This window comes from Tinamus guttatus, unplaced genomic scaffold (assembly GCF_059628265.1).
Source record: "Tinamus guttatus ecotype Peru unplaced genomic scaffold, ASM5962826v1 Tinamus_guttatus_pri_ptg000782l, whole genome shotgun sequence".
In the NCBI taxonomy this organism is placed as follows: Eukaryota; Metazoa; Chordata; class Aves; order Tinamiformes; family Tinamidae; genus Tinamus; species Tinamus guttatus.
Genome location: NW_028289316.1, coordinates 756,344 through 775,090, shown reverse-complemented (window position 1 = coordinate 775,090; position 18,747 = coordinate 756,344). Strand labels below are relative to the sequence as shown.

At 40.3% G+C, this 18,747-nt stretch overlaps 1 protein-coding gene across 1 annotated transcript in view; it reads right to left on the bottom strand.

Moving 5' to 3' along the window:
- Positions 1 to 18,747, bottom strand: part of TRPM3 (transient receptor potential cation channel subfamily M member 3) — a gene marked incomplete at its 3' end in the record, with an annotated part of 112,919 nt that overhangs the window by 35,567 nt on the left and 58,605 nt on the right. Inside the window, exons 9-11 of the mRNA XM_088537472.1 lie at positions 11,847 to 11,919; positions 1,836 to 1,936; positions 248 to 382 (exon numbers count right to left, since the gene is read on the bottom strand). Of these exons, the coding sequence (XP_088393598.1) occupies positions 248 to 382; positions 1,836 to 1,936; positions 11,847 to 11,919 (309 nt within the window). The remainder of the gene's footprint in view (positions 1 to 247; positions 383 to 1,835; positions 1,937 to 11,846; positions 11,920 to 18,747) is intronic.

The following is an 18,747-nucleotide window of genomic DNA, read 5'->3' as shown; positions in this document are numbered from 1 at the left end:
AGAAATCAGCCGGCTGTATGTGGGTTTTAATTTATGCACCACTAATTACATATAGGGAGATTAAGTGGGTGAGTCACAGAAACCCCCATAACAGAAGACACAAAGCTAACAGACGATGTGGACTTCTGATATGGAAAATTTCCCTAGCAGATGTTGGCTTCTTTGTGCATCACCATGTCATTATAATATGGGTGGAAGCTAAAACAATGAATACAGAAATAGAAAATTTGCCTTAGGTTGGCCCTACCGTATTGTACAACTCCTCTAGCCGGGAGATGGTGAGAAAACGATGCATGCTTACTCCATTCTCTATGAGTAATTTCACAAAATCCACTCTGTCCAGCACCAGTGCATCCAGCATTGCTTGCTCAAGGGAGCCCACCTGCAAAGCAAGCGATTAATTCAGGCTATTCCTGGGTACTCAGGGCTCTTTCCAGCTGATTCTGTCACCCTGGCACAGGTAGGGGCTCCTGTCAGAATCCTGGGTATTGCTTTGCTTCAAATGGGATAATCACAGATTTAGTCTGTTTTGGTTTCTCTGATTCACAGAAAAATTAGTGTTAGTGTTAAAATTAGCATACTCTAGGAAATCCCGGTTAGCACCAGGGAACTGAAAACTAGGAAACTGGTGACATCTAGACTAGACCTCTTAGCTAGAACTCTATTCTATTCAGCATCTGTTTATTATCTTTAATTCTTGCTTTTCAGACAAACATTCTATTTATTTTGGATATATTTATCACATATGCACACACTGACTTTAACCCAAGACTTATGAGGTTTCCCCTTAGTTTACAGTACTGAAACTCAGTACTTGGGAAGTTAGGAAAGCGAAAGTTTCCCAAACGGCATTTAGCTTGCAAAATGATTGCACACTACAGTATTTACAAAAATTGTCACTATGACGTGGTGATAGAGTGATAGCAGTTTAGTACCATCTAAATAACTGCTGCTGCGTGTTGCTACATGCCTGTTCATACTACTGAATGCGTCAGAAATAGTCAGGTACATTCTATAGCTGAAAAGACATAGACCTTTTAAAAACCTAAATTTTAGGGGCAGCAAGCTCCAGAAACAACACTTAAAATAAATATATTTAAATACAGGAATTTTCCTATGCTGCATCTCTTCCTTGGGGAGATGTAAACACTCATATAATGATGGAGCTAGCATATGACTTTTTGTGAAAAGGACATAGCATGTATGAGAATGGTGACCCGACAAAACCCTGTGAATGAAGGTGTGGGAGGCTTCAAAGGTCTGTGCAGGATAGATCTCTTTGGTCCTGCTGGGTAACTTGCTCCTAGTTAAAAAACTGCAGCATGAGAGGGGGCTGTGGCATGGGGCTGCTGCCCCACAGCCCCACACAGGGTTCATTATGTGTGTTCAGTGTATCCTAACAGTCTGCCAGTGGAGGGAGTCCTCCTGCATTTTTAACACATATAGCTGAAGTAAGCTTCACCTTTCCTTGCATTTATAACCTTTACTTATTTTATCATGACTTGGTACAGACACTTATTTTTCTCAGTGATTAAAATGACTTTTTAAAAAAATTTCTTGGTGTGCTATTTCCTATCTTTCTGAAAATATGGTCTTTCAGCTCTAAGGCATCGCTAGATGTCACCATTTCCTTGAGCAAGGGGACATTTCAGCATGTTTGCAGCCACGTCTGCCTTTGGTGGCTGTGAATGGGAATTCTGTGTGGGACTAAGAACATGACTCAGTATATTTTAAGCCCTCACAAAATTGGTTCAAAACCACCACCACCAAAAAAACAAAAAAGCATTTAACGTTGCGTGAAGTTTTCAGCAGAAGATGCTGTGTATATACTGTACCGGCCACTGTTGCCCATAAATAAAGATCTGACTGCGGGCGATGTCTACTCTGTTCCAGGCTAACGCTAGGCTCAGCTGGTCAGGAGCAGATGCATTAGCGCCTGTGTATACAGACAAGGGTGCAGGGAAGAGAGGAGAAAATAAAACAAGACATGCTTCAGACTCAGTCAGTAGTCCACCATAATAATCCTTCTTAGAGATCTCACAGATGTCCATATCATTTCTCAAAGCAATCTCAGATTAAAACAAGCCCAAACCTTCTGTTGCCCCTCTAAGGCAGTACAGATTCTTGAAGCTGAATCTATGGTTCTCAAATTGTTTCACTGACATTAATAACTGCTTTACAGTGCTTCAGAAAAGACAAGTATTATAACTGGCAGATTCATTTGCTGTGGAGTGTGCCAGTTTCCCTCCATTCAAAGAAGCAGCAGAAATAGAGTCCAAGAGTGCTCCTGCTGCAGTTGTAGCAAGATGCGTATGAACACACATTTACCTATACGTGTATGCATATGCATAAATATGTCCATAAAAAACAAATTTAAATTCCATGAGCTCCCTTATTAAAATAACCGTGCATTTTATACTATCTTTTATGCATTCCTGCTTGATGAAGGAGTTCTCTGTGCTAGCATAGGGATTTATCCTCCACCAGCTTGCGTTTAGGGGACTTGGTAGAACATGTTTCCCCTTGCACATCTGATATTCACATAACCAAACATGGCACAAAATGCGTGTCAAAGTGTAATATAATATATCTAAATTAAACAAACAAATAAAAAACTATGCAGATGATAGGATGGGTTTGGAACTATTTGTTTTTGTTTTTCAGTTTAGTTTAAATCGACACTGTGGGAAACTAGTGCCCTGCTGTGCTTTTTTATTTTTCACTGTGAGTTTCATGGTTATTAGTCAATTTATAATAATAAAATGACATTTGCTGATGTTTGCACTTTGCTGTCACAGGGAGAATTGACCTGAATCAGCTGATCAACAAAGTAAGTAAAGTGACCTTTGACTTTTAACTACATGCTTACAGAGATTAGATGACTCTACAAAGGCTCTAACTGGCCTGATACTGCCACTTTTTTCTTGTCTTCATATAATCTTATACTGAAAAATGGTCCTCATGGAGTGAACACAAATAAGAACTTTATATTACCTGAAAACTGTTTTCTTTCCATTTCAGCACTATCCAAAGCTGAGCACTGTCCCAGCAGAGAGCAGAGGCACAGAAAACATAGGCTAATAGTGGATGCTGAAACCCTATGAAGGATCAGTTCAACAGACCTCAGGAAAGCTTAGCTGAGAGTTTAATTTCAAAACTCCTTCCCACCTGTGTGCCTGCAAGGAAAGGGAGCCTCACCTGTGGTTGGAACAGGTACTTGGTGACAGTGCCTGAGGCATGTGGGTGAGCCCTGCAGTCTGGGATGGTGGAGATCCTCCTCCTGGCGTTGCTGCATTGACTGCAGCACTATGGCCTTGGCTCCTGGGGATGCTGCTGGGCTAAAGACTGTCTTGGATGGAGAGGGTTAAAAATGGATTGTGGGAAGAAAGGGGTACATGTGCTCTCCCCAGTTCATCCAAAACTCAACGCAAACACCGAGGCTTTGCGTGGCTTCCAGGAGACACCTTTTGCCTACACAAGGCAAGACTAACACTACTGGGCCCTTTGGTGCTTATCTGTGCAGAGACAGCTTTGGGAGGACCAGGTTGCTGGGTAAGCATAAGGCCACCTGGTGTATGTGGTCCTGGGAAAGTGCACTAGGTTGCACCTCCAGTTCCCTAAGACTGCTTTCCTCGTGCTTGTTCATGGATCCCAAAACTGCGGAGAGGGTAAAGCATGCTGTGGTCCAGCTTTCACTTCCTCGCACAGCCTGCCCACTGCTCACTGCAGAAGGGATTTCCTGCTGGCGGTTGTGTGGTCCGGAGGTGATGCTCTTCTCCACACAAGTTCCTTTTGCTACACAGGAGTGTGCTGGAGACATTGGGTGTTAGAGGAAACACAGGGTTTCCCAAGGGGGCTTCATGCTTCTCCTGCAGACCAGTCCCATTGTTAGCAGAGCCTGGGCAGTAGGCACCTGCATGATCTGCCCAGCTTTTCCAAGAGCTGTTTTTGCAGGAAAACCCTCTCACCTCCGCTTTTTCTTGTCTGTCTTCTTTGTTTTTCACACGAGTCTGCGTTATGGCAGCATTATATGAGAGGAAAAACAAAACAAATGCTAAGGGAATTTATGCAGAATAGCATATGGGCTTGGGATAGAGTTCAACTGATTTTATTCTGGGATGCACAGATGACTTCTGACTTCATGGAAAAAAAAAGTATTCAGTTTATTTCAGGTGAAATTATACCTGGCATTAAAAAGCAAAAATAATTCCATTAATACAAGAAATACTTAAATCTGAGGTGTGTTGTTTTTGGGTTTTTGCCACGGAGTAGGCCTTCTGAAGTTGGCACCACAAACTACTCACTGACCTAAATCAATAAGAAGAACCCAAAAAGTGACTCTTCACAGAATCACAGTATAGTGAGGTTGGAAAGGACCGCTAGAGATCATCTAGTCAACCTCCCCGCCTCAATCAGGGACACCCAGAGCATGTGGCACAGGGTGGTATCCAGGCTGGTTTGGAAGATCTCCAGAGAAGTAGACTCCACAACCTCTCTGGGCAGCCTGTTCCAGGGCACTGTCACCCTCACAGGAAAGAAGTGCTTCCTCATACAGAGATGGAACTTCCTGTGTTTTAACTTGTACCCATTATCCCTTGTCCTGTCACTAGCCACCACTGAGAAGAGTATAAAGATCCTCATTACATTCTCCTTTCGGGTATTTGTACATATTGATCAGATTCCCTCCCAATCTTATCCTTTACTCATACGATAGATGCTCCAGTCCCTTAATCATCTTTGCTGCTCTACGCTAGACTCTTTTGAGGATTCATCTTACTCACCACTGTACACCACTGAAATACACTAAAAATCAATACATTCAGGAAAGGTTAAAAAAAAACCCGTCAGAATAAATAACCTACTACTCTTACCTCAAACCAGAGATCACATTAGAATCACTTCTTAGGCACTTCGTATTGTCAGCAGTGAGAAATTACCTTTTCTTGTCCTCATGATTTTGTTTTTCCAATCTCATGGAAAAGTTTTCTTCCTAGTTTCATTGTATTATTTTAATTATCATAGTATACCTATTGCTTGAAATAGTGTTTGGGCTATACGACTAATGTATACATAATATTTACTCAATATTCTGCTGTCTGGCACAACATATAATATGTTCCTTGAGGAACATATGATTAATATTGATTAATTAATCAATATGATTAATATGCACTGTGTGGTTCTTCCTTCCCTTCATCTGCTGATAGAAAAAAAAAATCCTCTTGGGATGTAATGGTGGTTTTAGTAGGGTTTTATTTCAGGGCAGATCTTGCTAAACATGGATACATGCTAAACAAGGGAAGATGAGTGGGCAAGCAGGATAGCTGTGAGAAGTCTTAGCGATTGTTTTTAACTTAGGATGTTCTTAGGCTTGCCATCTAGAGAGAGCTCTGGATGAACTCAGACCTCTTGCACGGATTCATCTGGCAAAGATTACATGCACATTGGATAATATCTCCAGTGTTTTAGAGCAAAAATGTAATATACTTTGATGATAAAGCCTAGGACCATCAACTTGACCCTGCACCCTAAGTGAGCCAGGGTATAGGTCAGAAAATAGGTATTGTGCCCTTGTTACGAAGAACATGCACTACAGGTTCTGTTCAATTTACTCATCAATGACCTGGATGAAGGCACAGAGTGCTCCCTCAGCAAGTCTGCTGATGATACCAAACTGGGAGGAGTAGCCGATACCTCAGAGGGCTGCGCTGCCATCCAGAGGGACCTGGACAGACTGGACAACTGGGCGGTGAAAAACCTCATGCAATTCAACAAGGCCAAGTGGAAGGTCCTGCACCTGGAGAGGAATAATCTCAGATACCAGTACAGGCTGGGGACTGACCTTCTGGAGAGCAGCTCTGCAGAGAAAGACCTGGGTGTCATGGTGGATTATAAGTTGACCATGAGGCAGCAGTGTGCCCTCGTGGCCAAGAAGGCCAATGGGATCCTGGGGTACACTAGGAAGAGCGTCTCCAGCAGGTCGAGGGAGGTGATCCTGCCCCTCTACTCAGCCCTGGTGAGGCCACATCTGGAGTATTGTGTCCAGTTCTGGGCTCCACAGTACAAGAGGGATGTGGAGCTGCTGGAGAGAGTCCAGCGCAGGGCCACAAGGATGATCAGGGCCTGGAACATCTGCCCTATGAGGAGAGGCTGAGGGAGCTGGGCCTGTTCAGCCTGGAGAAGAGAAGGCTGAGAGGGGACCTGATCAGTGTCTATAAGTACCTCAAGGGAGGCAGTGAGGAGCATGGTGCTGGCCTCTCTTCACTGGTGGCCACTGACAGAACAAGAGGTAATGGCTAGAAACTGAAACGCGAAAAGTTCCACAGGAACTTAAGGAAAAAATTCTTGACAGGGAGGGTGACAGAGCACTGGAACAGGCTGCCCAGAGAGGTTGTGGAGTCTCCTTCTCTGGAGATCTTCAAAACCCGCTTGGACGCAGTCCTGTGCCACGTGCTCTAAGTGACCCTGCGTGTGCAGGGGGGTTGGACTAGATGATCTCCAGAGGTCCCTTCCAACCTTAAGCATTCTATGATTCTATGAAGTGACTGAGTTTTCCTGTGACCAAGATAAAACCTCTGATGGACTCTCTAGGGAGAATTAGTGGACAGGAATCTGAAAAGCTGAACTGATACAACAGTGATTTATCTAGATCATTGTTGGAATCCATGGAAGACTCAATTCCACAACACTTGTAAATATCTCAATGCTTCTTTGAAGAATCATTTAAACAAAAGAATTAGATAAGAAAAACAGAAAAGCACCTTATTTTTTTTTCCTGTGCATTTCAGCATGTCTTATATTGCCTTATGCTTCTTACATTGCAAGCTTTGGAAAAAGAACTGTATTATTTCCACTGATTTTGCTACAAGCACCATCATAGTGTTTTGTAAATCAATTGGCAGTAACAAAACCAATAGCAGCAACTATTGGGGCAGTTACCAGACATCCGGCCTAACTCAGAAACACACTTGCCTGAGCTAAGTCTAATCCTTCTGTGTCAGGGATTTCATGGTTGACAGACCACCACACTATGTCTTCCAGGACCATCTGATACTACATGATGGCTGCTCAGAGAGCATGAATCATGATTTATTCACAAACTGGAAACTGTGCAGAGATATCAGGTTTGTGTTAGCCTAACATGGCTCATCTTAGAGGACTACATGGCATTAATATTATAATAAGCATGTACCACAGAGCATTTCTTTTCCAAATATTAGCTGTTGCAATAGGAAGGCTTCTGGAACACCATCTGAAACATGATTGGTGCTGCTAGTAAGCTGTACACATTGCAATAGTCCTATGCACTAGGATCTTTGATGGCTCTTCAAAACAATGATATTTTAGCACATTGCAATATGTTGCTTTTAGCTTCCCTGTCATATGCTTTCTGCTCATATAGAAGCTGCAAAAGGACAAAATTCATTATTGTTTCAGTTCCAACTGTTCAAATTCAGAGAGTACACACAGTTAAACTGTATAAATAAACGTACTTGCTATAAAAGCAGGCAGTTGGAAAATAACTTTGCACTTTTGCATGTCACTTAAAATTAAGAAAAGAAAAGGATTTTACAAGCCATATGCTGTTGTGACATCCGTGCAATATAAATTGATAACTAGTTTGGATGCCATTCTCTGGTTTATTGGAAATCACTTCCAAGAAAAGTATAGCTGCTGACAAGATTAAGCAAGTGGTTCATGAAAACAAACATGGAAATAATCACTTCTGCTTGGTGTAGGGTTTGTGGTTTGTGGAGTATCTGGGACAAGAGAGTCCTTGCACTGGCATTGTGCCTGGTTCCGGATTAAAAAACCAATAGCACTCAGCAAATCTTACAGAGCAAGCAGGAAATGATACTCTGCGCTTCCCAGACCTTGTCCTCAACCTGTTCCCTAGTCACATCACTTATGCCAGAGTGGGATTAGTAACTAGCTTTTATTTATTTTTACTATTATTATAAAGCAAGATCCTGGTCAGAGAGATTATGAAAAAGTAACCAATAATCACATACTGATTTCATTCTTTCCTCTGCCCTGTTTTCACACAGTTCGGAAGAGGTGAAAGAGAACATTTTGTTCCTGAATCTAAACACTAACATCTAAACATCAATAGATCTGCTCTTCACAGCTACCTACAAGTTAGACAGAATTAGACAAATGTTTCAGCACTACTACTTATAGTTTCTTTCAGGCTGGGCCAGAACATTTGTAGTATGATACTCTGCATAAGGACAACACACTTGTGTCAGACAAGACATTTAATCTCTACATGCCGATTAAAAAGTCATACGCGTTTTCACTCTCTGTGAAAGGATCTAAAGGTTAGCAGGATCTAAAGCAGCATCTGATGAACCTAATCTTTTTGGAGTATCTTCATAATCAGAAAGTGATGAGAAGCAGAGAAAATAATGTTTAAGCAAGATGCAAACGCTGCCATGAGCAAATTACAGAATCATGAAGGTCAGGAAAGCTTGAAAGGATGAAAAGATGTCAACATTACTTACATAGGTTCAGGCTCCTAAGACGACAGAAGTTCACTGTAATGTTTTACACTACCTTTGAACAAGGAAGGTCATTTTATTTACTAAGGAGAAGCCAGGATTAATTAGACACTTGCAAAATGTTTGCCCTATGCCAGAAAGGACTATTACAGAACACATGTCTATTCAGACTGCAAACTTGGTACAGCCGTTCATGTAAATACAGCAAAAGAACTCCTTAAATAGAGAACAATCCACCCTTGTGATTTATTTTCCTTAGTTGACAAGAAGACTGTTTTCCAGGTGGTTAACAACTCTGAAGAATCTATATTGAGATTCAAAGGATGGAAATATACTTGCAAAAAGTAGAATGACAGCTTTAAGTAGAAAATCTGTATCTTAGTAATAAGAATCATCATTATCAATCTCACTGAGTGCTTCAAAAGCAAGTGTTAAATTACTGCGTGTTGAGGATAATGAAGCATCCAGTGCTACTAAAGATATAAGGATATTTCAGGCCTGTAGCCAGTGGTGTCTCGCAGGGGTCAGTACTGTGCCTGGTACTCTTCAGCTTGTTCATCAATGACTTGGGCGAGGGCACAGAGTGCACCTTGAACAAGTTTACAGATGACACCAAACTGGGTGGAGTGACTGACACTCCAGATGGCTGTCCTGCCATTCAGAGGGACCTGGACAGGTTGAAGAGTAGGGCAGAGAGGAGTCTCATGAAGTTCAACAAGGACAAGTGCAGGGTCCTGCACCTGGGAAGGAATAACCACAGGCACCAGGACAGTTAGGGGTTCACCTGCTGGAAAGCAGCTCTGCAGAGAGGGATTGCAGTGTGCCCTCGTGGCCAAGAAGGCCAGTGTGATCCTGGCTTGCATCAGGAGGAGCGTTGCCAGCAGGTCAATGGCGGTGATCATCCTCCTCCACTCAGCTCTGGTGAGGCTGCATGAGGAGCATTGGGGCAGTTTTGGGCTCCCCAGCACAAGAGGAATGGGAAACTTCTAGAAAGGGTCAGGTGCAGAATGACGAATATGATTAAGGGACTGGAGTGTCTATCTTATGAGGAAAGACTAAGTAAGTGAGCTGGGCCAGTTTAGCCTGGAGAAGAAAAGAGAAAACTGACAGGAGATCTGATCAATAGGTGTAAGTGCCTGAGGGGAGAATGTAGGGAAGATGGGGCCTAACTCCACTCTCGGTGGTGACCAGTGACAGAACAAGGGATAATGGGTAAAAACTGAAAAACAAGAAGTTCCATCTCCATGTAAGGAAGGACTTCTTTCCTGTGAGGGTGACAGAGCCCTGGAACAGGCTGCCCAGAGAGGCTGTGGAGTCTCCTTCTCTGGAGATCTTCAAACCACCTGGATGCCACCCTGTGCCACGTGCTCTGGGTGTCCCTGCTTAAGCAGGGGGATTGGACTAGGTGATCTCTAGAGGTCCCTTCCAACCATTCTGTGATTCTGTAAAGCTTACAATGAAATATGCAATTAAGAGAAGAAAAAAGAGAAATGTATTGTTGGGTGTGACTCTGGTTTCTACCTTTGAATTAATTTCTTCATTCTTTCCAAGATGCCTTGATGTTTAACTATACAGTTGTTTGAAACTTGCTACCCAAGGGTAGCAACAGTCATGTTATCTATAGACCAAACAGCTGGCATCTTTATCAAAATGAATAAAGAGAGGGAGTAAGCCACAGTAGGGAAAAAAAAAAAAAAAAAAGAGGAACAGAAGATATTGGAATAAAATAATACCAGCACATTTCTTCAGTTATTAGTTACAAATTTGTAATCATGTTTTTAAAGTGGACAATAATTGCTTATTCCTCCTATTCAGACCTTTGTTTTAAAACAGCTTTTATGCAATGAGACTAAAAACTGTGTTAAAGGTAAAATACATTTTTGCTTAGAAAGGTGAAAGTAACTCAGGCTTTTTGCATTTGCTTTTCATACAGCTTCTATCAGCCTGCACAGGAAGAAAACAAGGAAAAAAATGGAGCCGAGGAAAAGTCAAGCATAGTTCCCATCAGCTTTTGAATACCCAGTAGTTCTACTAAATTTTATATGACTAAAACTGAAGTCTGTCACCTGGTCATAAGCATCCTCTTTGTTAGATATAGAGGTGTCAATAGCTTGAGGACAACCACCAAAGTGTTTCATGAACATAATTTTCCCTAGTTGCCTTCTGAAGTCCATTTCCTAATGGTTCTCAGAAATGTACTTCAGAACTGTTTGGTATTTTCTTACTCTGTTTTTAAAGTCAATATAGTCTGTGATACAAAGTGGGATGAAGTTCTATCAAACAAGATGAACTTTGTGACTTATAAGCCATTTTTACTGCTCATGCCGTTTATGAAAATTCCCATTTGGGGAAATACCACGTAAATGGAAGGCTAGACCCTGCACACTTTTGCTTGGGGGAGCTGTGCTTTGTCAGGAAAGTACATGTGCTTCATGCCTTCAGAACATCACCTCTTTCTATATTTGCAAGCAGGTATTTAGCTGCCTGATAACATTAAATGGTGAAGAGAATCAAACTTAATTGCCTAAGAGCGTGCAAGAGCATGGACTATAATGAACTGCAATTTGAAAATATTTTAGGAACAGCAGATTTACCATGAGTCAGATTTTAAGAACATATGCATAACATGTAAGCAAATCTCAGAGCTTAAGGTTATAACCACTATCAAGTCTATAGCCCGGTTCTTGACTCTACCTGCAGAGAATGGAAAAATTCCATCCTCACTCTCAGTAGAATCAGAAATAAAAGCATTTTTCTTTTGCTGTAGTCAGTTTAATCTAAGAGGAGATAAGCACTTTCTGGAGTTTCTACTAGCCTAGATAGTAGGCTATTACTAGATAATTTTAATTCTGGAAAGCTCTTTGGCTGTTTATTCATGAATATTAAAGTATGTGTGTGGGGGGACACCATTACATTATGGCAGGTCAGGTGGCCTGAAAGTCTGCCAGTCATATGGTGTGTATGAACCACTAACCAAGATGGCTGCTGCATCATTTCTTGAATTCACATGCTTTGAAAAAGGAAATATGCCTGTATGTTAAAATAAGAAAGGAACAACAATATTTTTCATTTCCTGACCACTCATGTTTTTTTTCTGACACATTAGGAATTGTGGGCGGCAAATAAAGAACCAGAGAGGAAAAAACAGTAGCTACATAAACATTAAAGAAAGATCTAGATTTTTAAAAAGAGTTGGAGCAAAAAAATATACTTCACTTTCATGGTAAGAATTTGCTGCCTTGATATAATATATATTGTCAATAAATGCAAGTTCCAGTACAGCAGAGACACAGAGTTAATCCATTTGGATTTTTGCAGGCTCACTGTGAAGTGAAACTCTATTACCTTTCAGTAATGCTGTCAGGATAGCTAAATCAATATCCTGGTGTCCTTCTGATCCCATGCGAAATACTGTGATCTGAAATGTTAAAAGATAATATCATTATTGAAATCATGTTCTTTTTTTATTTTTTATTTTTTTAAAAAAAAACAGTAATGAAACCAGGGCAGCATTTTCTTCATCTCAAAATGTCATGATTGTTGCAAGATAATTATCTTATTCTAGTCATTCTATGGGAAGGTTATTACATAGGATTAACACACAGTATTTTTTGTGAGATAAAATTCCAAAGAAATGATATTAATGAGCATCCAAAAGAATAGTCTCCAGTAATACTTACAGGATGAAATCAGAGATGAAAGGTTGTTCTTGTATTAGAGAAACAGTAGATTTGGCATGCCCAATACATTACTTCAGTAGAGTTAACCCAGGATAAATTAGGTGCATTAGAGGTTATGGACTTAGTTTATAGACGAAGGCATTGAAAAATGTTTTTCAGCTAAGCCAGCAACCTACTGGACCTCATGATTTTATACAGCAGAAAGGTTTGCGAATAATCCCAGCCCTGTGTCCTTTGTGCACGTGTACTCAGTGAGCTAGCACTGCAATTTATAAACTTGAGAGGCAGCGAGGCAAAGCATGCAGTTCATAAGGAAGAAAAATGAATATGGTGGGGCCGCTCTTTCCTGACAGCTTAACCCCTGTCAGGGCTGTGGTGAATTGCTGAGCAGTGTAAATCCTCCTGCTGTGTTTCCTATTGTGGCAGTAGCTGCTCTTGGACCCCTACTTCTTCTGCAGCAACAGTGACTGCAGCCTTTTATCAGTTCTTTTTCTGACTAATGAAGACCATTTTGATCCGAACAGCTCATATTAGCTTTCTTTTTCTTTTTTACTTCCTTGTGTTCCTGTTTTCCTGCCCCCAAAGAGCACCAGCCTTTGGCAGCCCGGTTACTCAGTAGCCCGGTTACTCAGCGCAGGCGCCTCAGTGACCTCTGTGCTAGTTTGAAGTAACCACAAACACTTTGTTACTTAAACACTGCACTCTCAGGGTGCAGTGAAATACCGACAACTACAAAGCAGTCTAGAAAAAAAAATATTTAAAAACAGGCAGAGATGAGGATACAATATCAGACCCAACTCACCAGAACGTCTGAATTTACATATGGATTAAAAAACGCTGAAGAATTTAGGCTTCTTTCCGTAACTTTTCAAACAGAAACAGCCCAAATTACTTCTGCTTTGAGAGAGTGTTGAGTCAGACCACGCCTTGGATTTCACAACAAAGCCTGAGATATGACCATTCTACAATTAATTTCCCAACCTACTTTTTTTTTTTTCTGCTAAAGTACAGAAAATTTGCAACACAGCATGTACAGTCCGTTGCCTGGAAGCACCTGAGCTAATGTTTCCTCAAATTGGGGGTACATCTCTATTCCAAAAACTTAATATTAAATCTGCGACTGCTTAGGCTGTTCATGTCACCTGAATTTGTTTTTGAAACTGTTTTCTGATTTTTTTTTTAAAATTATTCCTTGTTCTTCTGACCTGCGAAGCATAGGTAATACTTCTAGGGGTAGCAATATGCTTTTTGATGTAGGTTCCATCCCCCCAGGTACAACAAGAATGTGAACTGATGAGCTTGTCCCCTCTGCTGTACAAGACGGTGATGCATTTCGCGCACCAGAGATGAATGAATGGTACCAGGGAGGTAGCAGGCAGGCAGATGGGCCAGGAGGCAGGAGGGAGAAAAAGCCTTCCCTGTCTTCCCTCACATGAAGGACGAATGTCTCCCTTGTCACTGCCAGCTCTGGCAGTCAGGGAAAATAAGTGGGTGAACACAGTGTTGCTGCAAAACATCTTGAGCATGATATTCACTCACTGCTTGGCAAGTTGTTTTCTAATTTTGCATCAACAGGCAGCTCTTGCTGAGCAGCTCAGCTGGCAGTGCTTTGTTTGCAGTGATAGTCTTGGTGGCACCACCATATAGCTAAATGTCTGCTTTTTTACTTTAAGGAAATCTGCACATTGGGACTGGAAAATACTGACGAATGGGAGTTTGGCCTGCAGAGGGAGGAAACAGGAGACCAAATGCCTGCTCAGTGAACCCCCGGCTTCTGCGATGAGCTGCTGTTGAAAGGCAGCAAAGAACAGACACTGGAAGGGTTACCACCACAGCAAAACTAAAGGAAGCATGCTGCATGGGCTGGACCATATATAACCCTGATTTTACAAGTTATCTTTTATCCCTCTCCCCTGCCTCTCTTTGTCTCTGCAAGAAAATGAACACACCTTTGCAGAACAAAGTGCTACTCTAATAGAAATAAAGTAGAACTATATATTTTTTTTTCTTAAATACACTTGTACATAGTAACTATCTCTTTATCATTATTTTTAAGAGGATAAAACAATAATCCAGAAAGTAAAGAGGACAAATAATTAAAATAGACACGGGAATGGAAAGATTGCACTGAGTCAAACCAGAGTTATTATCATTTTGGGTGTTTTGCCCAAGACTGAATTAGGGATATAATTTTAGATGGAACGAAGGCAAAATCTCACAGTAATTCACTTCAAAAACCTGGAAGCTTAGTAAGAGACTCAACTACCTCTACACTCTAAGTAGGCAAGTAGAAAGCTATCATCTCACACATCTCTGCTGATCATAATTCAGTTCTGAAACACGGCAGTTCTCTAGCTGTAGTCTTGTTGCCTCTTGTACTTTTGCCAAATGTGTTGGTGTTTCATCTACCAAGTCTTTAGAGATATCTGCATACACATATCTATCACAACATTTACTTAGTGGCTAAAGGACACCATCTGAATAGTCATGGCTCTGCAGAACTAATTTTGGAAGATGAGGCTGTCATATTGCAGCATGTTTACTGCTGAACCATTTGGATCATTATCACTTCTGTTTCATTTGTTAACACCAGTTTGTTATCAAACCAAGGAGCTGCAGCTTCTGTTTTCCTATAGTCTCAATTAATACTTCAGGGACAAAGCGCCTGCATTGAGTAGTATCTCTGCTATGTTTTGTGTCACAGAGGAGCAGCACATGTGCAGTCCTGAGATCTCAGGCAAATCTTGAATGTTTTTCTGATATAGCTTTATATCAAGTTGCTGTAGTGTTTTAATACTATGAAATCTCCCTGTAAAATCCTGTCTGAGGGTGACATAGAAGCGTAAAAAATTGTTGTTGGATGAGATCCTAATGTCTTATGCTGGAGGCTCTCTTAACCTTGCCAGAAATAATTAATTTTATGTCGCTGCTTTATAAGCAGAGTTTTGAAGAGACAGCAAATGTTCCTAAAATATGGATTTACTTCTTTATTTAAACACTGTTCAGGTCAGCATACCAGTTCTACCAGCATTCTTTAATTCTCACATTGAGAAGAATAAGGACATAGAGGCACATTCTGAAATGCTTAGGAGAAGGTCATTATTCCCTGGTCCCTTGAAAATCAATCTGCAAGTCTTGCTACAGGCCTGTTTTTTTCTGGTGCTTTCATTCCCTCAGCTAATAGATAAGAATTTTAGAATTTATCCAATGTTTTGTATATTTGCATTATCCTTATCTAGTTTTTAGTCCATAATATATCTGACATCTTTCTAGGTGCCATTCTTAGATACTTCGGTGAGTAAAACACTGAAGAAAATTGAGAAACAGAGCATCAATGCTTTTAAAATAGAACATTAACTTAGTCTTGTTGTAAAAGGTTACAGCTCCTACCTCTCTAGCATACATAAAACTATTGTGTGAAGGGTAAATGTCTGGGTGTAAAAAACTATTTCCAGCTTCCTCTAACTGGATAAGCATGGGAAGGGAAAACAGCAGGAAATTATAAACTAACAAACCCTTCTGAAAATTTATTCTTGAGACTAATAAGTTTTTTTATTTCTCATTTAAAGGAAGAAAAGTGGCATATACCCTAAGGACTATCTGCTTTTTACAAAATCTAGCTTGTGTTTAAGTCCACTGTTGTCCTAATTAAGCCTGTTGTAGAGTTCTAGTTTCTTTACAACTTCTCTGGAAAAAAAAAAAGAATAGGGTATATATCTGTAACCCAGGCCATTTACCTACAAAACATAAAGCACAATAAGTTGATAAAATATTATGGATAAAAGGAATACATACTTAAGACTCACTTACCCTGGCTGAAGAAATCAAGGATACAGAGAGAGTTGCAGCATTCACCAGACTAGAACTAGCTTTTTATTACACATTTTGGGAAAAAAGAAAATATTAAACTGAATAATTTTCTTAATGCTGATCTAATTCAAACGGATGCTTTATTCTGTTTTTCTGAGCATAATGAAATTGTACTAGAGTGTAAATGTACTGATTTGCCTACTCAGCTGCTCCCTTTGAACCTAAAAAACAATTAACTTCAAAGAAGGAAAAAAAATCCAAAAATGAAGTACTTTTTTTGCTTTTCCCAAAGCTATTGGGCTACATGACGTCTTCCATGTGGCTAGTAGCTTAAAGTGCTGAACTGAATTATTTGGACTTGCTAAACTGATTTTTTTTTGAAAAGAGCAATCATCTTGGGGGACCACCATCATCTTGGGGGATTTTGGGGTTGCTATTTTGTTTTTTGTTTCCTCTTTTTGTTCTATAGGACACATACTATTTATTGATTCAAAATGATTGTTGCAGATAATTGCCTGAGGCATCTCAAAGAACAAGTATGGCTTCCTAGAGCCCTATAAGTTTTAAATTCTTTTTCCTGTTCTTTACAAATACAATAAAAGTTGATGTTAATACCCTTTACAAATACAAAACTATGTGCTGTTCATTAAAGACAGAGTTAAAACTGGAATGAAAACACAGCCAGAACCTTAACAGGCAAGCAAAAATGCTTTCAAATGACCAATAAGCATTACACCAAGTAGCTGCAAAAGCAGCATTAATGAACATCCAGGTTCTTGCTATATCCATGAATGGCTTCCTTTTCATATGCCCATCACTATGTGCAAAGTGCATCAGCTATTTCAATGCAGATTACTCACATTTATGCACCTTTGTATAAGTGGGAGGCTGGATATGAAACCTACGTGAGAGAGAAGAGACCTTTCTGTGTAGGATCAGCTAGGTTAGGTGAGGAGATGGTAGTGGTAGCAGGGAGGACCAGCCAGAGGAGCTCTGCCCTGGGGAGATGGATGGGTGAGGGACACCCCCTAGCCAAATTCTTGTATCAGTTTTCCTGGTAAAAATGGAGGGAATGCAGCACACAGAACTGCTGCTCATTTGCCTCCACAAAACCTGCCTCCAGGATAGGGCTTATCTTTAAAAATGGAAAAAGAGAGAGAAAAAAAATCTAGCAAGGCCTCCCTTCCAACTCCTTGCAAATTTTACTGAAAGATCTTAATGTGAACACAATGAACTTCCAGAAAAACAACAACAACAACATCAAAAACACCAACTAGCAGTGTTCTAATTCTTCTGAGGAAAATGTGGTAGGAAATTGCTGAAAGAAAACAGACCTCTGCAAGCACAATCATTGCAGCACGTTGCGGTTCTCGCCAGCAATAATTACAGTCCAGCAGGACAGAAACATAATTTTCAGGCAAGACAGCTAGCAAGCAAGTAAAAAACAGAGAGGAAGCAAAAAAAACAAGCAGCAGGATAGAAAGTAAATGGGGAGGTGGTGGTGAGAGATTATCTGACCTTAGGCTTTTTATTGAAAGCACTTCTTTTAAAGCAGCTCTGCTTTCTTTTTAGCACCAGTTCATTCTTGCTTAACAGATATCTTTTTCCTTTCTTTTCTCTTTTCTCTATGTAATTTATATCTCAGCAGGGTGAATTTAGCCCAATAGGTTGCATTTTGTTGTTTGCTTCCCTTCACAGTGATACTGCATTTCATGTCTATAGGCAAAATCAGGTAATACTCTTCTATCTCAGAGTAGTATATACCAACAAAACATTCAGAAATTCGTTCACTGTGAGGCAAACACACTACATTGGAACTTAGTTCTGCTTGCAAGAAAAGGCAGGGTTACCTTGGATATACAAATGATGACTGTACATATACAGATGTGCAGGAGCTGCCTTCTTAATGGGAGCTGGTGAATCAAAGGCCTACCTAAGATCAGATACATCAAAAACTGAGGAGTTTCTTCAAACAGAAAGCAAATGAAATTGTAGGAGAGACAACCCCAGCAATGGTATGAGTATTCAGATATGTAGTGGGTTAGGGAGAAGCCTGTAATAATTTAAACATATTTTTTTTGAATTCTTACAGCTTGTGGGTGACAGGGAGCTATCGTGTGCATACTGCTCTATGTGGAGGTCAGTCCTATAATGAGCAAGTCATAGAGACCCATAGAAAATTCCTTGGCACAAAATCCTGCTCATTTCTCTTGTAGGATCATCATTTTAACATAGCTGTGCTACCATTTGATATATTCAGACTTATCTGAATATATAAATGACAATACTTTCAGCAGTGTTAGTGACTACACTCAAACATCTTTGTATGTACTTCTAGAAAGATAAACAAGATAAGCACAGTAGGGTCGTAGCTATAGATATCACTAAGTGTATCTCCTCCAGATTATGGGATGGGGATTCATTTGAATAAATATTTGTAAATAGTTTATAATAGTCTTTAATGAGATTAATTACAGGGCATAAGGATTCCTCCCAACTATTAATATACTTATTTCCTCTTTTAGTGCCCTTTCTAGCCCAAGGTGAATCCTTCCCTTTCATCACTGTTTTTTTGGCTCTGGATCTTATTCTGAAAACTTCCTAGAGGCAGAAAAGCTTCTTCCACTCAGACACAGTGTGAGGACTCATGACTGAATGTGAGTTGCTGTGCAGTACTATGCTGTGCTTCAGATTCTCCAATATTCTATCACATACAAATACTTTTTTTTTTTTAATTAATAAACCTCAAATACTTC